General features: G+C 46.4%; 1 protein-coding gene across 2 annotated transcripts in view; it reads left to right on the top strand.

Moving 5' to 3' along the window:
• The window catches only part of Abcc4 (ATP binding cassette subfamily C member 4), a 212,594-nt gene that overhangs the window by 154,399 nt on the left and 32,001 nt on the right, over positions 1–26,194 (top strand). For both annotated transcript variants that reach the window (XM_021637101.2, XM_021637102.2), the window contains exons 21-26: positions 7,824–7,974; positions 14,464–14,583; positions 15,316–15,426; positions 16,346–16,446; positions 17,624–17,815; positions 23,437–23,592. In XM_021637101.2, coding sequence (XP_021492776.1) covers positions 7,824–7,974; positions 14,464–14,583; positions 15,316–15,426; positions 16,346–16,446; positions 17,624–17,815; positions 23,437–23,592 — 831 coding nt within the window. The remainder of the gene's footprint in view (positions 1–7,823; positions 7,975–14,463; positions 14,584–15,315; positions 15,427–16,345; positions 16,447–17,623; positions 17,816–23,436; positions 23,593–26,194) is intronic.

Here is a 26,194-nt window from a genome sequence, read left to right as displayed (position 1 = left end):
GTCTAATAATTGAACCCATGGCTTACCATTTCAGCTAGCCAGCTTCTCCTGGGGATTCCCTAGATCAGCCTCCAATGTGTTAGAATTACAGGCTGCTCACCATTTAGGCAGCCCTCACGTTGCACACTTGATAGCCCCTGAGCCTCCGCAGCCAGCCCCCTCCATCTTACTGTTACTGTTTGAGATAGGGCCTCTCAGCCATGCTGTACTGCTTGAGGTATCTCTTCACCTTCTTTTGTATTTTTCTGGAGAGGGGCTCAATGTGTGTCCCTGATTGTCCTGGAACTTGCTGTGCAAAAGTGTGGGATTGCAGCCATGTTCGCCATTATCAGCACTACCTTAATCTTTTTCTACTTCTTCAAAACTTTGTGCATTTCGAGGTAGATTGGGTATATGGCGTGAGCACTTGTTGGCTGAGGCTGCTTCTTCCCTAATATTCGTCCATGTTTGTTAAGACTTGTGTGCATGAGGTTGTCTGGATGTCTCAGCTGACTGCCTGTGAGCTGCTGCCGTCCATATTCTTGTTCTTTCATGGGTACCACAGTGGCTTGGCGACTGTTCATTTAGAAAGACTTGGAACCCAGGAGCACTTTGAGTCCTCATTTTGCTCTTCTTTGTTAAGACAGTCTTACATGTTTTTGTCCTTTAATTTTTAAATTCACCTTGCCAGTTTTTAAATATAAAGCCTTATTTATTTTGATTAATATTGTCTTTAAGTAAGTCTTTCTGTTTTTTGGAATTTGTTTTTTGTTTTTGTTTTTTGAGACAGGGTTTCTCTGTGTAGCCCTGGCTATCATAAACTTACTTTGTAGATCAGTCTGGCCTGGAACTCACAGAGTTCTGCCTGCCTCTGCCTCCCAAGTGCTGGGATTAAAGATGTGTGCCACCATGCCCAGCCATGATTCAGTCTTTCTGTTGTAAGATGGACCTGATAGCCTATATCTGTCCTATTACTTAGGTTCCCTTTCTCTTTCTCAGAAATGTTTTATAATTTTCAGTAGCAATTGCTTGCATCCCTTTGGTCACACTTATTCCTGAGTGTGACGTTTTCAGTTTCTAGTTATGAGATTGTTTTATTTTCAAGTTGTTTGTTGCTAGTAGATAGAAGTAACAGATGTCTACATATTGATAGCGTATAATTAATCCATACTTCACTTGGTGTTTTCTGTAATTAAAAAGTATTTTGCTGAAGGTGATGGTAGGCGATGCTCACCTTTAATCCCAGCACTCAGGAAGCAGAAGTGGGTGGATATGTGAGTTTGAGGTCAGCCTGGTCCACATAGTAAATTATAGTCTAACCAGGACTATAATCTCTAAAGTGTGTGTGTGTGTGTGTGTATACCTTTACTGAGTTTCACTTACCCCTTTTCGATACTTATAACTTTTCTTGACTTAGTACTGTGGCTGTAGCTTCTAGAATAGTGCTCAATAGAATTGGTTAGACTGTCTTAAACTTTTAGGGGATTTTTTTTTTCAGTGTTTTCTCATTGACAGGGATGTTATTGTAGCTCTGTATTGTGGACAGGGCTTGTTTTGTGTTGAAGTAGGAATCTGTTGTCATACTGGGAAGAGTTCATTTAATTCTTAAGTTGCCAAAAGTATAAAATATTTTTAATGAGAATCGGTGTTGAAGTTTGACTTAGGATTTTTGCGTTTCTTCAAGTGGCAGTGGCCATTCTCCTCTCTCTGTGAAGGCTGCACTGTACATCTGTGGCTTGACCTGACCTTGTATCACTGTCCAGCGGAGACTGGGGTCTATACTTGTGTCTCCTGTGATATTTTGTAAACATTCGGTATTGGCTTACACTGACCGCAGGAAAAGAGAGGGATTTCCGTGTGTGGTAGTCAGGATACACATCAGTTGACCAGATTAAAGTTTCCAGTTCTGATCGTTTGCTCGAACAGAAACCACGGTGCTGGTGGAAAGGTATTTTGAAGCTGTGATTACTGCTTGTAATTGGCTGGTTTCAAGTAAGGGAGATCTTACCAGATCTTGGCCAGCTTGGGCTGGTGGATTAAAAGGCTGTAAGAGCAGAGGCAGAAAAGTCCTTGCTGCGGCTAACAGGCTCCCCTGCCTTGCCAAGAGCCTGCCAGGTTGATTCTGAACTTGCCTCACCTGCCCCCAACCACACAGACCAAGTGCCAGCAGCGAATCTTCTCAGAATGTTTGTCTTGAACTAGCGGTATTTCTCTTTGCTCCTCTTTTCTTTTTCTTCCTCTTTTTCTTTTTCAGGGGCTGAGAGTTAAGACTATATATCTCACTATATATCTCTGGCTGTTCTGAACTCACTCTGTAGACCGCACTGGCCTCCAACTCACACATATCCACCTGCCTCAGTCTTTCAAGTGCTGGGATTAAAGGTGTATACAGCATATCCAACTGTCCGTACCTTTTTTTTTTTTCTAAAGGAAAACCAAGAATTTGTTAACACTGGTATTTTTCCTTTCCTACGAGTTTCATAGAATTCACCCATAAAGCAGATAAGCCAAAAACTTTGATTAGTCTCTTAATTTCTTTCCAACTATGAATTTAGATTTTCAAACTGAAATAGTTACTCAGATTGCTATTTCTTTTAATATAACCTTTAGCTACCATTTCTCAAGACATTAGTCCTTTACCTCAAACATGTTAAGTGTTTAATCATCGGCTTTCTAATGCCTGTGATGCTTCCTGCAATACATGATAATGGCAATTTCCCTTCTTCCTTGATCAGCCTTGAAGCTTGCTAAATTTATTAGTGTTTTGAAAGGCCAAATATTGGCCTGGAACTCCCTACATAGATCAAGCTGGCCTTTTAAACTTGAAGCCATTTTCCTGTCTTTGACTCCCAAGTTATATCTTTATAGGCCTGTGCCAACATGTATGTTTTTTTTCCAATATTTTAAAATATTTTTTAAATTTATTTTTTATTTATTACAATTTATCCACTTTACATCCCAGCTGTAGGCCCACCCCCCGTCCCTTTCCAATCCCAGCCTCCCTCTTTCTTCTCCTCCCATGCCCTTCCCCTAGTCCACTGATAAGGGATGTCTTCCTTCCCTTCCATCTGACCCTAGCCTATCAGGTCTCGTCAGGACTGGCTTCCTCTGTGGCCTGGTAAGGCTGATCCCCCACATCAGGGGGATGTGATCAAAGAGCCAGCACAGAGTTCATGTCAGAGACAATCCCTGTTCCCATTACTAGGGTACCCATCTGGAGACTGAACTTCCATGGGCTACATCTGTGTAGGGGTTCTAGGTTATCGCCATGCAAGGTCCTTGGTTGGAATATCAGACTCAGAAAAGACCCCTGGGCCCAGATTTTTTGGTTCTGTTGTTCTCCTTGTGGAACTCCAGTCCCCTCCAGGTCTTTCTATCTCCCCCTTCTTTCCCTGCACTCTGCCCAAAGTTTGGCTAAGAGTCTCAGCATCTGCTTTGATACCCTGCCAATGGGTCCTCTGTGGTAGCTCCTGTCCTGTTCCCTGTTTTCTCCCTCTTCCAATGTCCATCCCATTTGCCTTTCTGGGTGAGGATTGTTCATATTACCCAGGGTCTTCCTTCTTGCTTAGCTTCTTTATGTGTACAGATTTTAGTATGCTTATCCTATATTACATGTCTAATATCTATTTGTAAGTGAGTATATATCATGTGTCTTTCTGCTCCTGGGATGCCTCACTCAGGATGATCTTTTCTAGTTCCCACCAATTGTCTGCAAATTTCATGATTTCCTTGTTTTTAATTGCTGTGTAGTATTCCATTGTGTAAATGTATCACAATTTCTGTATCTATTCCCCAGTCGAGGGACCTCTGGGTTATTTCCAGATTCTGGCTATTACAAATAAAGCTACTTCAAACATGGTTGAACAAATGTCCTTGTTGTGTACTTGTGCATATTTTGGATATATGCCTAGGAGTGGTATGGCTGGATCTTGAGGAAGCGCTATTCCCAATTGTCTGAGAAAGCGCCAAATTGATTTCCAAAGTAGTTGTACAAGTTTACATTCCCACCAGCTATGGAGGAGGGTTCCCCTTTCGCCACATCCTCTCTAGCATGTGTTGTCGCTTGCAAATCAAAACAACCCTGAGATTTCTCCTTACACCCATCAGAATGGCTAAAATAAAAAACTCAAGTTTTTTCCATTTTTGTTGTTTTCTCCTTATTTGTTTTTATGTATCCTTTGAAAAAAGTCTTTAGATTATTTTTCATTATTTTTTTGCACAAGTGTCTTGCTTACATATGTGTATGTGCACCAATGATGTGCTTGATGCATGAGGTGGTCAGAAGTAGGTGTCAGACGGCCTAGAACTGGAGCTGTGGCTGGTCATGGGCCACCATGCGGGTATTGGGGACTGGACCAGCGTCCTGTGACATTTAGATTTTCTTTAAAAATAAGTTAAAGCTAGACATTTACCTCTAAACATAGCATTAGTTGCAACTTTCAGATTTTGATAGTATCTGATTTTCATCTTTTTTTTTCAAACTACTTTCATTTTGTTGTGTTTTTGTAAACCTGGTATTATTTAGAAGTGATAGTCACTTTTCTAGTTATGTTGTTTTTTAGTTATTGTCTTCTAAAGTCAAATATATTCTGTATTTTTGTCATTGAGGTTTGTGGCTATATACTTTAGGAAATGGTGAATTTGTACTTGAAAAGAATTGACCATGGCATCATAGCTATCAGCCATCATAGTTTGTTTGCTCACAACAAACTCTTACATTTCGTTCAATTTTTTGTTAGTTTGTCCTGTCAGTTGTTGAAGTAAATATGTCATAGTCATGTGCCACCTGACTGGATTTATCTGTTTCTTCTGAGTAGTGTCAGATTTTGCTTTAACATTGTGAAGCTGTTTTTAAGATTCATGTAAGTTGATTTGTGTTTCTCTCCTGGATAATTAGACCCAGGGTTTTTTGCTTGTTTGTTTGTTTTATTTTGTTTTTTTAGAGAGTCGTTTTGTTTTTATGTGTGTGTTTTTCTGTGGGTATCTGGGTGCCTGTGAGTGCAGGTAGCTGCAGAGGCCAGAAGGGGGCACCAGATCCCTTGGGGCTTGTGTTCCTGGCAGCTTGTGCAGCTTGCTGGAGACCAAACCCTGTCTCCTTTGAGAGCAGACAGTGCTCTCCACCCCGAGCCATCTCTCCAGCCCCCTGATGCTTTTATTCTGATGAAATGTTTTCTTTTGAGTTCTTGAATTAAAAGCTTTGGTGTTCACAGTGGTAATGATCCTCTCCTGTTCAGCATGTTTACCTTTATATGTATCTTTATTTTTAACTTGTATCCAAAGTGTAATGTTATATCTTCAGGCTGAAGTCTTGAGTTTCGTAATACGCATTAACACTGGAAAAAGCCAAGATGAAACTTTACATCAGCAAACAGGTTAGAAGTCACAAGCCTTCTCTTCAGTGCTGTTGACTTTGTGAGTACAGAGCTAAAAGACGGTGACCAGGACCCCAAGCTGCTGTGGGTGCCTCAGTCACTCAGTCAGCTGGCAAATGGGTGCAGCAATGACTGTCTGCCGATTCAAAAGTATCACCCTAGAGAGGTTTATGCTACATGCAAACCCAACATCCCCGTGTGCCATAGAGCTCTGACTTAACAGAGATGGCTGAATTGCAGAGGTCAGGAGACAAGTGTAAGTGGCACCTAAGTGGCTTCTGTAATGATTGACGTTAGACCTGGGGAGCAGAGCTGACCTCTGAACTCTGAGGCACAGAGGGGGCAGGGCTGTTATGTAAGTTGTACCTACTGACAAGATGCAAACACTGGCAGCACATAAGGACTGAGGCTTATGTGTAAAGCTCTGAGTATTTCCTTTGTGCTTGAACATATCCTGTAATTGGAGGGTGATGAGTCTAATCTGATAGGAATTACATGTTTATTTCTTAATACTTTCCAAAGTCTATATGCTCTTCAAACTTTTAATGCCTAAGAATCCTGTACTAGCCAGCAGCATAATTTGTTATGGTATTTTTTTTTTCACTCAGAGATCGGTTTCTTTTATCTCACATGTTCCCAAAATAGTAGATGAAAGAGTTTCTTTTATTCATACATCAGTAGAAAGCTTACTGATCAAAACCTACTCATCATTTTTTTCCTTGCTAAATCAGAGGGAAATCTTGCCAAGATGTGAATCCTGCGTGCTTACTGCACTTGAGGCGGGTCTTTCTCAAAACCAGCAGCATGGAAGGCAATCCAGACAGTGCACACTCATGACAACATGAAACAGATTCCGTAGTCCCACTGACAGCAGAATCCAAAGCTTTCTGGTTGCGCTGGGTTGTGAGAAATTTGAGCCTGATTTTATTTTTAATACTGTGAACAAATAGTAAAAAGCACTGCATACCAGTCAAGTGGCTTTATGGATAAGCACGTATTTTTAGTATTTTTGCTCAGTTCTTGAGACAGGTATGAGATAGAGTTCAAATCAGGGATGGGGTGAGCCGTGGCATGATGGCTCACATAAAATCAGACTACATTTTTACTACTGTTTATAGGAAACATACTCTTTGGCACTACATCCCATAGAACATCAGCCAGAGAACCCCACAAAGTGAAATTTAAAGTAAACTTCAGGTAGGTGTCTACGAGTGCCCCCAGAATGAAAGCAGTTGGGGAGATAAATACCAAAAACCTGAACAGGTCCTTGTCACTAAAAGTGTTCCTGTGAAAAAGAAATGGTTTTAAGTCTATTATTAAAATACGATATTCTAAAGAAAATTCTTATTTGTTCCGTGCTGGTTTTATTCCTTTGCTTTTAGAGGCTGGGTCTATATAACTCAGGCTGGCCTGGAAATCACTTTGTAGTCCAGTCTGGCCTCAGACCCACAGTGGTTCTCCTGCTCCTCCTGTCAAGGGCTAAGCTCGCTCTTACATGCCACCACGCCCACAGCCGCAGAGGAAACTCAGGTCCAGGGTGAGCTTCTGTGGGCTTTGCGACCGTGATCACAGGAGCACAAAATGGAAAATATCCAACCTTCATTCTGTGCCCTAAAATTTTACAGATTTGTTAAAACCAAGTTCACTCTCTTCTTTTTCCATAAGTTGTTTTGCAATAAAAAGTAATTTTTCTTAGGAAATTTTATGTTTTAATTTAATATTTACTCAGTCAGCAAGAATCGGTATACTGTGTTAGCCAGCACCTTTGAACTTTTAAAACTTTCATTCTGTTTCATGAGCTGGGCAGCGTGGTAGTCTCTATCAGCCGGGGGTCATGGATACGGCTGGTATAACAATCAAAAGCCCAACGCCATTTATTAAATTCTGGGAAAGGGGAAGTAACGAAGAAAAGGAGTATGTATTTAAGTATGAAGCTTTGTGTTTCATGATTTCTCTTTCTCTCTCTCTCTCTTTCTCGCTCTCTCTCTCTCTCTCTCCCTCCCTTTCTCTCTTTCTCTCTCTTGTCTGTGTGTGTATACAGACCAAAAGTCAAATCAGGTTCCTTTTTCAATCACTTCCCACCTTATTTTTAGAGACTGTCTCTTTGTGGACCTGGCGCTCACACTGGTTCTCCAAACTCCAAGAGTCCACGTGTCTCCACTTTGATAGCTCCGGGCTTACAGACATGGCCTGCCACATGCTCTTACAGTAGCTGTAGGGGATCTGGGACCCCCGTGTCGTGCTTGGCTGACTGTGCTGATGTCATAGAAGACACCTTTAAGCACCCTGTGCCTGGTGTAGGCACCAGTGCTGCTGCTGCTCCTTCCTCGAGCGTGGAAGGGTTCTCTGCAGTTCCAGTGAGGCTTTGTGAAGCAGAGTGGAATCCAAAGAAAATAACCCACTGAAGTCTGGTTTTGAAAAGCAGAAATTCTTGCTAAAGAGACCCTGTCTCGTCTGTGTTTGCTCTTCTAGACGTTGCTCCTTGTAGTAAGTGTGATAGCTGTGGCAGCTGCAGTGATTCCTTGGATCATAATTCCCTTGGTCCCACTCTCCATCATCTTCTTGGTTCTTCGGCGATATTTCTTAGAAACTTCAAGGGATGTCAAGCGCCTGGAGTCTACAAGTGAGTACTAAGGGTCTTGGTGAGCATCACACTTCCGTGATGGAGGAGAACGGTAATTAAGAAAGTCTGTGAAAGTCCACAGGCCTACTACGCTCCGGCAGCTCTCATTGGTCAACATTCATTCAGACATTGAACATGGCTGTTGCATCCATCAGGGATCATGTAGAGCAGGTGACGTCCCAAGGGCGACTTTGCAGCTTAACCTGAGAAAGGGGTAGATGCCCTGTGTAGAATAATACTCCCCCAAGGGCGGGACCCTTTTCTGGCTCGTGGCTCACCTCCTCTCATAGGCAGGAGGCACACCAGAAGCATTTTCTGATACACATTACATTTAAAAGGAAAGTAATCAGGGAATTCTTCCTTGAAGACTCTTGAAATGACAAAAGCAACAAATTGAAGAGGGAGAAGAGTAACAAAATGTACTCTTGTGCTGTAGTCATGGTACTGATTCTTCTTTCCGTTCGGTGCTGATTGTGGGTGGCATTTGGTGAAGGTCAGGTGGACTCATTCGTCCACTTTGGAGAGCAGCAGAAAGATCAGTCGAGAATAATCTCGTCTATTGCTCCACTTAACTTCCCAGTTTTGGAACAGGAAGGAAAAGTAATTAATTTTCAGACTAATCACTCTTTTCTCAAGGTGTCCACAGACGATGAACTGATCCAGAGCATTTCTCATTATGAATGGACAAACCTGTTTCATTCTTGTTAAAATCAAAAGCCGTATGCACAGAATTCCTACTTTTTAAAATGTATAAGGTTAATAGCCAAAAAAACAGAGAGGGAACATATTTATAATCTTTTAGAAATTCTTTGTTTACGTGTGCATGTGTGTCTGTATATGTGTGTGTTCTTGGAGGCCAGGAGAGGGTGTTGGATCCCTTGGAACTGGAGTTATAAGTGGTTGTGAGCTGCTACATGTGGATGCTGGGAACCGAACTTGTGTCCTCTGGAAGAGTGGTCTTAACCACTGAGCTGTCACCCTAGCCCCAGGAAGTAAGACATTTGTACTAGAAAATGTCCATGATAAATAAATGCTACTTGGCTTTCTGAAAGCCGAGCCAGGACGTGTTACATGACGTGGCTATAAGTTCACCGGAGCCAAGGTTTTTCTCTCCTCGTGACCTAATGTGCACGTTTTTAAATAGACTCTGAGGAGACATTTATCATAACTATGTAAAGGATAGCAGGGGGCACTTCACAGAATCTTTTGAAAAGTTGCCAGTCACGAGGAGAACCCATTGACTGCTGTGAACCCGTGTTGTGACGTGTTTCAGTGGAAGGCTGTGTTTACAGCGTGGACGTAGCTGCTCCAGTGACAGGGCTCAGAGAAGTCAGAGAATGAAGGGTTGGCACTGCCGAGCGACCTCCTTTGTGCATTTCCGTGTCTTTTATTCACCAGTTTGTTGCAAAGGAAACTGAATATATTCAGAGAAAGTCTAGTCATCCAACAAGGCGTAGACTTGTGTCAGTGGCAAGAACTGCTGACCCCTCTTAAAATTTTTTTTGTTTTTATTTATTTATTATTTGTTACAGTTGATTCACTTTGTATCCTGGCTGTAGCCCCCTCACTCATCTCTTCCCAGTCCTACCCTCCCACTTCTTCCCCCATGTCTCTCCCCCAGTCCACTGATAGGGGAGGTCCTCCTCCCCTTCTATCTGACCCTATCCTATCAGGTCTCATCAGGACTGGCTGCATCATCTTCCTCTGTGGCCTGGCAAGGCTGCACCCCCCCCCCCAGGGGGAGGTGGTCCAAGAGGCAGCCACTGAGTTCATGTCAGAGACACTCCCTGCTCCCCTTACTAGGGCACCCACTTGGAGACTGAACTGCCTATGTGCTTCATCTGAGCCGAGGCTCTAGGTTCTCTCCAAGCATGGTCCTTGGTTGGAATATCGTTCTCAGCCGGACTTCCTGGGCCCAGGTTTTTTGGTTCTGTTGCTCTCCTTGTGGAGCTCCTGTCCCCTCCAGGTCTTTCTATCTTCCCCTTCTTTCATAAGATTCTCTGCATCTGCCCAAAGTTTGGCTATGAGTCTCAGTATCTCCTTCTATACCCTGAGTGGAGTCTTTCAGAGGTCCTCTGTGGAAGGCTCCTGTCCTGTTCCCTGTCTTCTCCTACTTCTGATGTCTATCCCATTTGCCCTTCTGAATGAGGATTAAGCCTCTTCCCTAGGATACTTTGTGTTTTAAATCCAAATAGGATTTTCCTTCTTGAAACTCAAGACATACCTTGATAAAGTTTTGACCTAGTTTTGTCATAACTTTGTCTGTGCTTCTGCTGCACTCGAGGTTTGCAGGCCCTAGTTGACTAGCTTAATGATAGCCATCTGCGTGAGGGCCTGTGGTACAGTTCCTCTGTCACTGTGTGACTGCTGCTACAGTCAGTAACTTAAAAAGCCACCTGTTTGCTCTGGCAGGACGGCTTATACCCTGTCTCCTTGTTTTGCTGCAACAGGTTTTTAGAGCTCCAGAGTTCGTTTTTAGATTGCACTCCCTAACTAAACCGCAGCAGTACTTGTTTGGATGTATGTCTTAAGCAGACCCTGTCATTTAGTAATGTCCAGAGTGTTTCTATCAGGGTACTTTGATCCATTAGCAATGTCTGCCATGGCCGTAAGCTAGCAGAGTAGCAACGTATGCCACATACTTTCAGAACATAGATCCTGGAGTCTGCTGTTTTAAAGAGTTCCACGTTAGATGCTCAAGAATATTGTTCAATGTGAGCTGCTTAGTAAGAGCTTTAGCGGTGGAGATTCCGATTAGATATTAGCTGAGTGAGATGGGGGAAGGGAGTTCTGTGTCTTAAAGTTTAGAGAAAACTACATCTAATGGTTCATAGAATACTTGACGATGCTCCTTTTGAGACACTGGCTTAAATTAAAAGCACGTCGGAACTAAGACAGAGTTGTACCCCACAGGTACTTCCGGTGTTTTCCCTTCGAAAGGCTATTAATCCCTGCCCTGTGGGGTTCTCGTTGCCTGAGGTAATGCTTGGAAGTCCTTGCTGGCCACTACCATTGGCAATAATAGAAGTTTGTACACAAGGGAATCAAATCATATCCTGAAGGTATCCTGACAGGGCAGGAATGTAGCCTGCACCTGTCTTCCGTGCTTCTTCCCTGAGAAGAAACATAATCCCTTAGGTTGTATCCCAGAGAGGCCTCAGAGTCCTGGATAATGCCACAATATTAAGGAATGTAGGGTCATACCTGCATCAGTATCATATGGTCAATTTCAGGATATTCTTGGAGTAACGCTGAGCCCCAGGTCGTAGCATGCTAGTTAAGTGTACTAGTTAATTTCTTTTCAATCCGCCTAGTTTACACAACTGGCATGTTAATCGCCAAGCAGACTAGCAGGGCATGGAAGAAATAGGATTACTTTTTTTTTTTTTTTTGAGGGGGGGGAGCAAACAACTTTTTTTTAAATTTTAATTTAATTTTAGTTTTAATTACACTTTATTTACTTTGTATCCCCCCTCTAGTTCCCTCCCTGCTCCCTTCCCAATCCCTCCCTTTCTCCCCCTTCTCCCTCATGCCCCTTCTCAAGTCCACTGGTAGGGGAGGGTTTCTTTTTCTTCCTTCTGATCCTAGTCTGTTAGGTCTCATCAGGAGTGGCTGGGAACAGGGACTGCTTCTGACAAGAACTGATTGGCCTGCTCTTTGATCACCTCCCCCTGAGTGGGGAGCAGCCTTACCAGGCCACAGAGGAAGACAATGCAGCCACTCCTGATGAGACCTAACTAGGATCAGAAGGAAGAAAAAGAAACCCTCCTCTACCAGGATTACCTTTTAAAGGTACAGGTTTCTGCACTGCCTCAAGAGGTCCTGGGATGTAGTGGTGAGGTGGCTGAGTGGGTGAAGGTTCTTGCCTGAGATCTGTGTTCGCTTCTCTTCCCCTCATCCCGGGAGCCATGTCGAGGGAAGCAAACCAACTCCAAGAAGTTGGCCTCTGACTCCACAGGCATGCTGGGATGTGCCACCCCCATCCTAATAATTTTCTGAAAGAACTCTTGGGGTGCATTAAGTGCAGAGGCTTCTTGGGGTGCATTTAAATACAGAGATTGGGCTTAAGTTTTCTGCTGCTCAAGACTGAAGTGACAGCTCAGCTCTGAAACACACCAGCTCTCAACCCCAGCCCTCGACCCACTGCTCCCTTAGATCTAACATGAAACCAGTAAGGGAAGTGAGGCTGACATGGGTGGCGTCATCCATGATCAAAGAGCGCTCATGTGGTGGTATCGCTTGTCCAGGATGAGGGCACAGTGCCTGTGCGTTCCCCGGGCTCTCAGCAGAAAGTCCCCAGCAGTCTCCTGGGACTGTAACAAGCCTGGCATGAACAGGGCTGTCATCTATGTAGACACTGTATTTGCAGAGTGACAGTTCCACAGCCAGTGGGATGTTCTCTGAGGCCTGCAGGAAAGTTTGGCGTGAGACCTCAGCGCTCCTGTTTGGAGCCTGACCTCAATCCACTTAGGTTCCTGTGTCCATCTTTAACTTTCAAAGATAAACGAAGCGAAAATCAGCGAGAGGCAGGCGTTTAGTCAGTACACTGAAGGAGGGGCCTAGCTTGGATGCTGGGGTGAGAACATGAACATGCCTGCAGAACCACCCCAATTGCCTGGGCTTCTCCATACCAGGCCCAGCTTGCGAGTGCTCACTTAGAGAATGTTTTCTTCCGGAAAGGACTGTCATGGGGGAGGCCTCCTTCACAGTGTCCACGGTAAGGTAGCGTAGTGAGGAAGTGGCCTCAGGGACAAGCAGGCAGCCACCCAGGCACTGAAGAGGCTGCCCACCTCCTCCAACTCCAGGGTCTCTTCTCTGGGAATGCATTTCTTGCGCAGCCATCCATTAGTGAACTCTGACACACCTGACCAGTCTTTGCCTTGGTGCGAGTTTACCTGACTGTAACACACATCTCACGCCGTGCACCAGTTGTGAGCACAGTAAGCAAGTCAGTACGAGACAGACAGGCGCAGGGGCACCCCGAAGGGCAAGCCTGAATTTTCTCTTCATTGTTTTCCCTGGCTTTATGAAGTACATGCAGCCAGCTAGCAGCTGGGTTTCACGTCGCCCGGACTCTCCACGCTTTACCAACAGGGCCTAGAAGATGGCGTGTGACGGGGTGATTCCTCAGTGTCCCCACTCATAAAGCGCGTGCAGTGGCGGAGGTGCACCTCGGTTGGTGGGGTGCTCATCTAGCACCCCTGAGCTCTGGATTCCGGACCCAGCACCACATAAAACTGAGCATGGCAGCGCATGCCTGCAGTCCCAGTGCTCTGCGGGTAGAGGCAGGAGGATCCTAAGTTCAAGGTCAACCTCGGCTGTGTACCGTGTTGGTTCCAGCCTGGGCTGTACAAAACAGAGCAAACAAAAGGCACAAATGACCTGTCTCCTTCGAAGACAGTCTGCTGAGTCAGTCCCTGATCCGCTGTGGCGCCACACAGCCTCACCCACAGTTGCCTGTCAAGGAACCAGCCTTACCTGGTGGTGGCCAGCGCACATGTCACCCGAGGGTGGCTGAAGCTTGTTGGTCAGAAGCCGTATCCTAGAAACACAAAGCTCATTGTAGGGCACGCATTCTCCATAGTCAAAGATGGACACCGGGAGGGGGGCGTTTGCCCTGTAAGTTCTGAGGAGATGAAGCCAGTGAGAGTTGGGGACAGCGCCACACTCCACACTAGCCCCTGACCATGGGGATGAGCCTACAACTGGGCTGTCATGAAGACATCTTTTAGCTGTTGGGGCTGAAGTCGAGGCTAATCCAGAGATGTCCCCTCAGGGCCAGTGGTACAGGCACAAGTGCAGTGTGATGCCTAGGCCTGTGGTGACCCTAACGGACTGTTCCTTGCTACCGGGCAGAGGGAGCTTCTCTGGGATGCACTGAGGAGACAACAGCTTAACTTGTTATCTGTCTGTCTGTCTGTGTGAGGTACTCTATTGTTACTGGGAACAGCAGACATATGCCAGCCCTTAAATTAACCGTCTAAGGTGGGGCAAGGTGGAGACATAGCTCACTTTAATGTGTTTTGGTAAGTCCTCTGATGAAATTACTTTTTAGAACATTACTGGCCAAATTAAAAAAAAATCAATAAAAAATAATTTCTTCCTATAGAAATATCTAGGATGTATAGGGAAGAAAATACCTTGAAGGATGGGTTAATGAGGGCACCAGGGAGCTAGATTTGACTTTGGTCACAGGCATGCTGGACGGGAGCACTCTTTTCCATCTTTAAAATGAGGCATCGTCAACCAGGGTTTGAGGGTGGTGGACAGGACCGTCTCCAGGCTGCTGGGAGTGTTTTGACTGAAAACTCAGAGCTCTTCAGGAAGTCTCAAGAATACTTCTTGGTACTTAGGCTCTACTCCATAGACTGGGGGAGGCCTGGGAGAGGTGAGGGGAAACACCAGGGGAGCCCAGGTGGGGGAGGAGGCCCAGGAAGGCCGTGCAGCCAGCGTCACTGAGCGTTCTCTTCTGTGTCCACGTTTCTGCAGCACGGAGCCCGGTGTTCTCCCACCTGTCATCTTCCCTCCAGGGACTGTGGACCATCCGGGCTTATAAAGCTGAAGAGAGGTGTCAGGAGCTCTTTGATGCATACCAGGACCTGCATTCAGGTCTGTATATTTCTGCAAGTGGTTGCAAAAGCTGCCGGCTGCTCTTCTCTCAGGCCTGGTCCCTGTGGCCGATTAGCTCTGCTGATCTATTAGTCCAGCGCCTGCTGCTGGCGGCTGCTGGCTGCATGCCTTCTCCATCTGCTCAGAGGCTCTGGACCCCTTCAGAGCCTTGTGTCCGGCTCCTCTGATTGGCTTGCTGAGTCCTTCCTCCTCTGTGCCCTGTGGCTCTCTGTCCGTTTAGGGCTGGGGTCAGCAGATGGATTTTCAGCACGCCCCACCTTTTTTGTGTCTTGATGACTCTGGCACTTTAAGGACTACATGCTAGTGGTACATGCAGCCCCCAAGCCATGTTCCACCCCTGCCCCGGTGTGTGCGGAGCACTCGGGTGAAGAAAGTAGCAGAGGCAAATCGGGAGCTGTGTTCTCTGCTGTGAAAGAACTAGAAACAGTCGGAGAATGCTGACGGACTTCACCTTATGCGAGCATGCAAGGGACCGTTCTTCCGTGTTCTGTATTATTATTATGATTAGACAGCTGCTTGGTGCTGCTTATTTGCATCTTTCTTTGATTGTTTGTTTGGTTTTGCTTGTGCAAAGCCTCTGTACTGTTTGGTGTGTGTATTGCACATTGCTTTGCATTTCCTGACTTTCTGCAGAAACGTGTGTGAGACCTTGCTGCCCTACTGTGTGGCTTTTGTACTTACTCCCTGTGCTTTTCTGGTTCACACACCCAGAGGCTTGGTTCCTGTTCTTGACGACGTCGAGATGGTTCGCCGTGCGTCTGGATGCCATCTGTGCCATTTTTGTCATCGTTGTTGCCTTTGGGTCCCTGATTCTGGCAAAAAGTAAGTGCAGATGTGAATAACTATTTATGGTATGATTACAATTTATAGCTGTGTTTACAGTTGTTAAATTAAGCTCTTGCCACCTTGTCTAGTGGCAAGTCTGTGTGGTTCTAACAAAGTGTGGTAAGGCTTTTACAACGTGTCAGGGTGGGTAGGATCAGGCAGTGTGACCCAGGGAGAGGGTCTGCATAGGTTCTTTTCATCTTGGCTAGAAGGAGCTGAGGCCTCTACAAAGGGCGTTCTGAAAATGTGCGGCCCGGTGGCCAGGAGGTGAGAAACAAGCTTGCTGTTAGCGCTGTTTTTGTCCGCCCGAGGGCTATACATGTGAACCTCGGCTCTTCTTGGGCTGTCCTTGAGTCTGTGCACGCAAGTATATGCACACAGGTGAAAGCGATGGTCCTCGAGAACAAGCTCTGTGCCGGGGGCCAGGTGGGGACCCCAGGAGCAGGTGTTAGCCTGAGTGGCAGGAATCCGCCGTGCCTGACCTCTCTGCTGCCCCACTGAATTGCAATGTTTATTAATAGAACAATGGGAGTCATATTTTACTTTCAAAAGCGCTGGTTCTTAGAACACATCGTCTTGTTTGCAGTGGTTTCCAGCTGTGGTTGCACGGGACATACACAGCGGGATTATGTAACAGGCTTTAAACCATAATGAAGAACGTGAATAATGACGTTATACCTCACAAGTGCAGTGCCTGTCTTAAATGTGTGTCAGTCCCACTGAGATTCATAAACTCATCTCACGGTCTTTCAGAATTCCTAATGGGTTTGTAAAACTGCATCGTGATCTTGGTCAATAAACAGAGGTTTAAGGATTACCTCTGTTTACAACCTCTGTGTCCTCCCAGTAAAGGAGCAGAAGGCAGCAGGGTCGTGCCACAACTGAGATTGACTGTGTTCTCTCTCTCCTCACCAAGCTTTGGATGCCGGGCAGGTCGGCCTGGCCTTATCCTACGCCCTCACACTCATGGGGATGTTCCAGTGGTCTGTGAGGCAGAGTGCCGAAGTGGAGAATATGGTAACGTTTATCTGAGAGTTTTCAGCCTTTTAAAGTCCCCTTTGCCATTAAATAGCATAAAAGCAATTCTTATGTAAAATATTAAAACTGTTATTTTTTGCATTGCAGCTAACATAGCTTTTTTTTTAAGATCCTATTTCCATCTGTTTAATGTTAATGTAGAATAAAATGTATACGTCTTTTTTCTCTGTCTCATGTATGCTGTGTCAGCAGGTTTTAGATTCTTCGCAAGCTGTCTTCAGATGTAATAAATGCCTCTGTGGGGGGGGTGGGGGCCCTGAAACCCTAGAGAGGCATAAGCTCATTTCTCAGAGGCCTGTTTATTTTTGTTTCTTAATGGGTAATTCCTCATTCTTGGTAAGAGAAGAATTCAGTGTTTTGAGGTTGTTTGTTTAATTAATAGCTGTCCCCCTCTCCCGTTCCTGCCCGCTCATCACCAGTTTTAGCATGCGGGGATAGAAAGTAGCGGGGCCCAGCGTTTCCGCTGTTCCCTCCTGGGAGGGCCAGCTCCCTTCTCTAAGGAGCTTCTCAAAGGTCACAGGTCATGGCGATTGCAGGTTTACTCAACACGTGAAATTGCTTAGGCTTCAAAACGTTTATCCTGCTAAAGAGATAAACAGTAAGCACGCCGTCCTTCCCTCTCTCTGCTCTCACACAATAGAGGTTGCTATAGCGCAACCTGAAGCTGCGAGAGATAACTAGTGCAGAATGAGAAACCATTCCCGGAGCAAGAGATTACTGACCAAAGGTCAGAAATTCTCTGTTTTACAAAATCCTTCCACTTATGTGTTTGTGGAAGGCGCGTGTGCGCCTGCCTGTGACGTGTGCACATTGCATTGTATGTGTGTAGATGAAGGCTAGAGGTTTGTGTCTTCCTTGTTCACCCTTCACCTCACATTTTGAGACATAGATGCTGGGATCCAAACCCAGGTCTTCATGCTTGCCTGTCAGTCAGTTTGCCCCTGGAGCACTCCTCTTGCCTTTTTCTCAGTGTTGTAAGGTTGAAGGGACCGTCCATAAGCGAAGCTGTTAGGTGATGCTGAGCAAGATTGCAAGTCCTCAGTGTCCTTGACAGTCCCATCAAAGACTGCAGACGCCTCACCCAGCTGTGTGTAGGTGAACTACTCCCAACAGCAAGCCCCTCTCCCTGACCATGTGGATGCCTTCTCTCCTTCAGATGATCTCGGTGGAGCGGGTGATTGAATACACGGACCTAGAAAAGGAGGCGCCTTGGGAGTGCAAGAAGCGCCCGCCCCAGGGCTGGCCCCAGGAGGGAGTGATTGTCTTTGACAACGTGAACTTCACCTACAGCTTAGATGGACCTCTGGTACTGAAGCACCTGACGGCTCTCATCAAGTCCAGGGAAAAGGTTGGTTTAAGCCCATCTTACTCCTTTTGACTTTCAGCTAAAGATTCAGGGCCACATCCGTGGGCCGACTTCCTGCTGAATCCGCCAGCAAGACTGTCTGTTTCTCTTTGGATGTCAGTCAGCCCAGCGGCGATGTAGATAAGTCTTCTTTGGAAATGGACCGTGTAGTGGAAAACTATTGTTTCCCTTTTTTTCCCCCACTTACTATCATTTTCATTTATTCTGAATATTACATAATAATCTGAGGTTTGTTTAATCAAACACTTTCTCACTATGTGAGGAAGAAATGAGTCTTTATTCAATAACACACCCTTGGTTGGGGCACCCTCAGTACCACAGCTGGGATTTAACCTGACTAGAGTTAAATATTCTCAAGAGCTAATTAATATACCTGATCTAGTGATTCATGATAATTAGAAACTCAACCCTGGATCTTTGTCATTTACACTCCCATTTCCTTCCAGCGGCTTTTATTCCTCTCTTGTTGAATCAAACGTATTTCTCCTGTCCCATCTTCCACTCCAGCCCTCCTCCCATCTCCTGGTGCCCTCCTCCCTTCCTTTCCTTGGTCTTCCTTGCTTTCATCCCTCGAGTGTCCGACCCCTAACACCCAGGCGGCCTGAGGCCCCGTGGCTATGAGCACAGCCCCTCACAAAATCATAAATGTTCTGAGAACTTGAGCGTGCGGGTCTTGTTTCACGGCTTTTCTTCTGGGACTCGGGCGTGCTTTGTAGATGCCACACTGCGTGTCGTGGTGCAGTGCCCACAGGTTGGACACCTTGCTTCTCCTCCTCCTTTACTTCCCACAGCTGCCTCTCCTTCTGGACCATCAACCTGACCTGTGGTCTCTGGCACCTCCTGCCCCGGGCAGGCTGTGACGCTAGCCAGGCCCATGCATACTGTGGTCCCTTCACGTGTGGGAGCCGCACGCACTCTGCAAGGCCAGTTGTCAGCCACCACGGAAAACTGCCAGGATCCACAACCCCACCAGAGCTTGGTGGCCAGAAGCAGTGTGAGGCCCGGAGACTCAGGCAGAGGGGAATAGCGGGGTCCCGAGGCTGCTGTGGGAGCCTGTGGGCTGGCAGGTGCACCTGTTGGCAGGGGCATGGCCGTTCTGCAGGTCACGTGGTAGCTGCTGCAGACAGCTGGCTGTAAACGTGAGCAGATGAGAGGGGATGTGTGTGCAGGAAGGAGCCAATAACAAAACACAACTCTGCCAACAGCCCTTTTCCTCATGGGCATGGAGAATCCTCTCCTCCCCACGCTCTGTATTTCCGCTTCTGTGCACTGATTCCATGTCAAGGTTAGACTGTCACCCACGCGTGATAGGCCGGTGTACTGCCACTGCAGTTATCCCAGCCTGGAGGGCTAAATGCCGGAGGGTTGGCTGATCTTTTCAACCGTCTACCACCAACCCTTTTAATGGCCTAATCGCAGCTGTGATCTAATGAGCGATACCCTTGTGACATGAAAGACTGAGCGTACGACTTGGTGCCCAAAGGGTATGCAGCAAGCCACTTGGCAGAAGCCGGATCCTAATTATTTCCACAGCTTCCTTGTAGGTCTGCAGATGGGGTGGCTGCCTGTGTGGGTAAAGCACGAGCTGCAGCTTTGATGGAAGCCAAGCGCCTCCGATGGTGTCCCGACAGCGCTGCAGGATGTTTGCTCGCTTGGAGACAACGTGCTTATCAGATCCGACGCCACAAGCGTGACTCTCTTGATTTGCACTTGTCTTCACTCGAAACCTGGGAGCCACAGAAGATGGGTTATATAAGCCACTTCGTTGAACAAGTTAGGAAACAGTGTGTAGCCCCAGACTTGTATTCTTAGAGCCTAAAAATACCCCAGATCATAGGATTACCTTAGATGCTTGGAGGTTGGAAAGGAGATGGAACTCGAGGGCTGAGCTATGTCCGTAAGAACATCACTTTTTACTTGTGTCGCGTCCACCCCAGCCCAGTGACAGTTGGCTGAGTTTGTGTACATTTAGAGGCTGCCTGCATGGAGGCAGCTGCGCCATGGAATCCTCCCTTTTGTCTGTGCCCCTTGGGTTTCCCCCTCTTCCTATTCCCAGCCCCCCCTTGCTGGCTGCCCCTCTGGTGCCTGGATTCCAGCACAGACGGGAATGCGGCTCCACTGCAGAGGTGGAACCTTGTTCTCTCTCAGTGGCTTCCTCTGAGATCGCTGGAAGTAGAGAAGAAACAGTGATCACAGCGAACCAGGTTCCTAATTTCTGCAAAGAACAAAATGAGTTCATTAGCGCCCTGGGTCTCCAGTTAGCCTCCAAGCCCTGGCTGCATTTTTCATTTAGGTGATTTGTGTTGATTTGATCATTGGAGAGAGCACCGGGCCATTTGCGAACATTTTCTAGTTCTAGAAGTAGATTGGTTTGGGCGTGTTGCCTTTTTATTTGTTTATTTTCTTGCTCAAAGCTACTACTCTGGTGACAGATCTTTACAGATGTATGCTGGACCTTGCTGTAATGTGCAAAACTATTAGTTTCCCCCCTTGTCTCCCGTTTTACGTAATGTTTTTGGGGAGCCCTCCTCTTTCTGGCGTGTGGGACTCCATGTCCCCAGCCTCTCCCTTAGTCCCAGCTGAGCCGAAGCATCTGGCTCAGGTAGGGATACAGACACTCTGGTCCAGGCCAAGCAATCAGTGAGCTAGCATTCATTCAGTCCAGCTCAGCATTCAACTTCATGAGTATTCTTCCTTGATCCCTGCGAAACCTTCTTCTACACTTTGATGCCCTGGGTTACCTCACCCTCTTCTGGGATAGCATATCAGAATCTTGACTAGAGTCCTAAGCCACACCCGCTTCCATGCAGGAACGCCGCAGAAACACGAGCAGAGCCATGGGTGGACATGTTGGTCGAGGTGTCATGTGGAGGTTTCCTGGGTGGGCTGTGTTCGGAGGCTGGCTCTGGGGTGTGAGTCTCCAGAGGTGCCGGGATGAAAGACAGGAGGTGGGAGACAGACCGGGTGCAGAAGGGGTCTCTGGGAATCAAACAGGACGCCAACTAGAAAAAGTGACATTTGGTTGGGGGGGTGCAAGGCCAGGGGTGCCAATGGAGATGAAGAACCTGCTTCCAGAGGGAGGCTTGGCAGGCCTTGCGCCTTTTGAAGTGCTTATAGCTATTGCCAGTAGTTCCCTGCCTAAGGATCTGTTTCAGGGAAATAATTAAGGCTGCTTGCAGAGATGTAGCATCAAGAATATTTAACACGATACTGTTTATAACATCAAGATGTTTTGTAAGCAGATGGAACATCCACAAGGAGGAGATTTATTAGATAAGTGATCATGTTCAATATTTTGCATGTGCCCTAAATGTTTATAGGAAGCAGTAGATGCCCACAATATGTGACAGCACCTTCATAGTAACCTATACGTACACACATGTACATGCATGCATCACATGTGAAAAATCATTCTGTCAGAGGGCTGAAATTAGGGTTAGTATTTATTTACTTCCCAAACAGATTTTAATTAGGATGAGTTTATTCATTTTTTAATGTGGCCTTGGATTCAGCAGGTGGCTGAGGGAATTAAAAACAAAGGGATCAAGTTAGGAAACAGAGGCTCCCTGGAGCTTGATGCCAGGCTTCGTGGGAGAAAGCTGCAGGTGAGGTGGGCAATTAGAGCCTAGGCTCTTGTCGAGCTGGGAGATTATGGGGGATGTCCAAAGCAGCAGCTATTGTGAGTTTAACATCGGATATTGGGCCTACTGAGTGTGTAATGTTGGGTATTGGGCCTACTGAGTGTGTAATGTTGGGTATTGGGCCTACTGAGAGTGTAATATTGGATATTGGGCCTACTGAGCGTGGGACATTGGATATTGGGTCTATTGAGTATGGAGTACGAAGACTGATCCACATAAAAAGTCTAACATGTTGAGGCTGGAGAGATGGCTCAGCTGTTAGGAGCATAGACTACTCTTCTGGAGGACCATGTCAAATTCCCAGCACCCACAATAGGCAGCTCCAACTGCTTGTAACTCCAGCTTCCAGGGTGTGCCTTCCTCAGGTACCGATGCTCACAGGCACATACCCACACAATCTCTCAATCTCTCTCTCTCTCTCTCTCTCTCTCTCTCTCTCTCTCTCTCTCTCTCTCACACACACACACACACACACACACGATCTTTAAAAAAAAAAGTGTAACATGTTGCCGTGGTTGTTGGAGACCTACCTTGGGGAAACAAAGAGGCAATAAGGTTGGGCCATCTCTGTGTGTCACTTTGTGGTCTGACCATAAACTTATGATATTCTTCTCCTTTGGTATCTGTGAAAATCCATTGGTCACCGTTAAAGGCTTCTGGGTGGTAGTTTATTGACAGGGAGAAAGAGCGAGGCTTTTGTTTTGTTTTGTTTTAAATCGTCCGCACTTAAGTTTGCAGCTCTCGGTCTGTAGTCTGGCTGCTCTCAGCACGCTCTGTTTCGTTGGCACATGCAGCACACCTGTGTCCAAAGATCTAGCTGTTCTGTAAGACGTGAGTTCGTGCTGCTGATAGGTAGATAGCATCTACAGAGATTTCAGGAACTTAAATAAAGCTACCTTTCTTCCAGTTGTTCTCTATAGGCTTTGAAAGGCCATCGCTGGTTGTATTTGAAAGTATTCAGATGATATTACATGTAAAATTCCCAGCATAAAACCTGTAGATAGTTGAGTTTGGCTCTGCCATGTTAAAATGGTGAGTTCTTTTTTAATCTACCGAATTAATTTACAAGTGATAGAAGGCATGTCTATGCCCTTCATTGACTTTAGATTTTTTAATAAGGATGATGTCATCTCTGTGCTCTCACCAGTTGAGCAAGCTCACTGGAGGAAAAGGCTCATTTTCTGCTCATCGGTGTAAGCATACACTCCCAAAAGCCAGTTTTTACTATTGGGGTTTTTCCGTGCCTGGCATCCACCTGCGTTATATTGATTCTTTGATCTTATTGTCAGTGCAGTTCATTTCTCTCCACTCTGACTTTAATAAGAGGAGTGATTCTCCACACAAATCGTTCCCAAGGGGCAATTGTAAGTATTAATTGGTTTGTAAAATGTCTTTTGAACTGCTCACATGAAAGGCCCCGTGTAAACACAAATGCTGTTTGTGGCGCTGCTGTTGTTGATCTCATTACGCATGGTTTGGCTGCTGGTACTGTCTTCCAAGGTGTGGAGACCTGCGTTTGCAAATCTCAAGGTGTTTCCTCTCAAGCCACCACATAACCAGATGGTTATTAAGCAGGGCAGTCTAGGTTCTTTCTCAACGCTGAATTCATGGAATGACAGGCTGCTGGGAGACACGGTGCCTCTTTCTGTAAGACACTTCCGGAGAGAGCAGTTGGCTCCTCCAGAACTATGCAGGCCGTTCTCAAGGTTCTGCAAACCAGACTTCCAAAGCATAAAACCATCTTCTCGCCGCCCATTGAGGAAGCCGCTGGCTAGCCCCTACCATTCCTATGGCTCTTCTTCACCCAGGGGTTTTTACCCACGGGCACTTTTGTCCATCAGGGGACACTGAGGCTGGGAGCTTAACAGAAAGCTTCACAATTCACCTGTGAAAATGAGCATGCTCACCCAGGTCAGTTGCTTATGGCTGATTTCTAATCTCTCCCCCTGGATTTCTTCATAGATTGGAATTGTGGGAAGAACCGGAGCTGGAAAAAGTTCCCTCATTTCAGCCCTTTTCAGATTGTCAGAACCTGAAGGGAAAATTTGGATTGATAAGATCTTGACAACTGAAATTGGACTTCATGATTTAAGGAAGAAAATGTCAATCATACCTCAGGTATGCAAGTTAGAGCATGCACATTTGTTTCTTTTACAGGAGTACTGAAGTTTAATTGCTTTTAATTTTATTGCTAGTTTTTTAATTGGATGAAAGGGTTGATCCTTTAGCCAGTAGCCAATAAGGCATATTTCAGCAGGTATTTTCAGCAGACATTTTAGTAGCTACCTCGGATTCATGCATGTGTGTTTGCGCACTTGTGTGTGAGAGAGAAAGAGACTGACAGACTGACTGACTGGTTTTAAGTTTCCATAAAATTTACCTAAATTCGTTCTGGAGTCACCTTCCCTGGGTGTTGCCCTTTAATCCACTGATAATTACATTCATACTTAGGGATGAAGCGCCTTCCATAAGGAAGCATGGCTGTAAGTATGATGAGAGACGTTTGCTGTGGGTGACGAGGCCCCTGTTCTCATTCAGGGATGATCATGTCCATACAAGGTCTTCTGTGCAGCTGAGACAGCCTGTGAGAGTTACAGAGTATATAGACCTTGTGGACACTCAGAGTCTGGATATTTGGGAAATGACGTTAGCCAGGGAGGGACCATAGAGTCCTAGGGGAGGCCAGGGGAGGTTTGCATCCCTGTGTGCTGCCAGCCAGGCAGTGGTGTCGCCCCTGAGATCACACACACACACACACACACACACACACACACACACACACACGCTTGGCTGCCTTGATGGTGGAGGTTTGTGTTGTCATTTCCTCCTAGGCTGATCATGTGATCCTTCTCACTGTCTCATAGCTGCAGACATTTAGGCAGTGTCTAGAGACTGGATTACGTAAACACTGGAAGCTTTTACTTTACGTTCTTGTTGAGTTGCTTTTAGTTTTACCCAGTGTAATTCAGAAAGTCTTTATTGAGTAATTACTGTCTTCTAGTTGACAGCCACAGGCAGCGGAGGGCCTGACCCCACAGGCCTGCAGCCTGCAGCTGGCGAGCCTGGCAGCTTCATCCTGCCCTCAGCTTTGACGCCCGTGTGGATTCAGCTCCAGGCTTGCTGTTTGGGGTTTCTATTTTGGCATGTTTTTATACTCCATAGTCATCTAGCCACTGAGGGGAGCTGGGAAACCCACACCCATGCACACCCATTCCTGACGTGAGAAATACAGAGAAGAGGCGAGAGAGAGGGCCAAGCAGCTGTGCTTTCTGAGCACGAGCCTGTGATGGGCCTTTCAGTGCTTATTATAAAGCACAGAGAACCCAGCCATCTGAGAGAAGGAGATGTAGGCTTTGAGCCTGTGGCCCCTACAGCTCTTGCTTCCTACCCTGACCTGTAAAATGATAGCGATACCAGCCCACTGTGATGGGGTTGGGATAAATTAGAACTCTGTGTTTTCCTGGTGGGAATGTAAAGTGCACAGCCACTGTTGAACATAGATAGCACGGGGACTGGCACTTTCCCCGGCAATTCCACTGTGAGCGTGTGTCCGTGCATGTGTCCACACACACACACACACACACACCAGAAGCAGAGTATGGCAGAGATTTTCGTCCATTCCAGTTCACAGCAGTGGTATTCCCGGTGGCCAGGATGTGGAAGCCACCCAAGTGTCCATCAGCAGATGAAGAGCTAAAGACAAAATGTGGTCTATTCGAGCAGTGGGAAGTTGCTCAGCGTTAAGAAGGGAGAAAATTCTGATGCGTGCTACAACACGGGCAAACTCTTAGAGCAGCGTGGTGCCTGAGAGCCGTCCACAGAACAGCGGGCGTCAGAAGGTCTGCTCACGGGAGGGGTGGTCAGCTCGTGGAGACACACGGTAGAATGGTGCTCAGTAAGGGCCGGAGGAGAGCAGGGTAGGGACTGATTTTGTTTAATGCAATAAGGGTTAAGGTGTAAGACAAATAAGAGCCCTGCGAATGGTGACGACCACTACAAAGATTGTAAAAGCACTTAGTACCACTGCTGTGCAATTTAAAACGATTAAGAAGAGCCAGGCCTGAGTAAAGACACGTGCTGCCAAGCCTGGTGACCTCGATCCCATGACCCGAGAGATGGGAGGAGAGAACTGGCTCCAGAAAGCTGTTCTCGTGCTTCACCAGTGCACCGAGGCACAGGTGTGCGTGGCACCTTCGCTGAGCGAGGGTGGTGAGATAATGAACTAAATGGTTGATGGCTGGATTTCATGGTGTGTGTGTGTGTGTGTGTGTGTGTGTGTGTGTGTGTGTGTAAGTTTTCTTTTTTAAGATTGAAAGAAAACCCTTTTAAGAAAACAAAATGGAAGAACTCTTCCACGGGAGAAGGTCCCTCTGAGTACTAGAAGCGAAGTTACAATAGAAATAAGAGTTCAAATCTCACACTGGTCCTGAGAAAACACTGGCGTGTCCATAAAGTACCCTCGTGTCCTCGGGGGAGGGGTCCGGAAATGTGCCTCTTGCTCCTTTGCACGCTTCTTAGTAAAATGGCCGTGCTGAGTACATGAAAGAACTCTCGATAAAGAAGCCGGGTTGGGTGATTCTTGGCCAGGAGGGAAGGCTTTGGAAGCACATCCGAGCAAAGACTAACTATGCTTTGACAGCGCCAGGGTTAGGTTCTGCTCATGAGTTCCCACCCTCCTTTTGTGCTCCATGCATATCCTCCCAAGGGAGCATTGACAAAA

This window comes from Meriones unguiculatus, chromosome 9 (assembly GCF_030254825.1).
Source record: "Meriones unguiculatus strain TT.TT164.6M chromosome 9, Bangor_MerUng_6.1, whole genome shotgun sequence".
Taxonomy (NCBI): Eukaryota; Metazoa; Chordata; class Mammalia; order Rodentia; family Muridae; genus Meriones; species Meriones unguiculatus.
The sequence above is the reverse complement of the archived record's forward strand: the minus strand, read 5'-3'. Positions and strand labels throughout refer to the sequence as shown.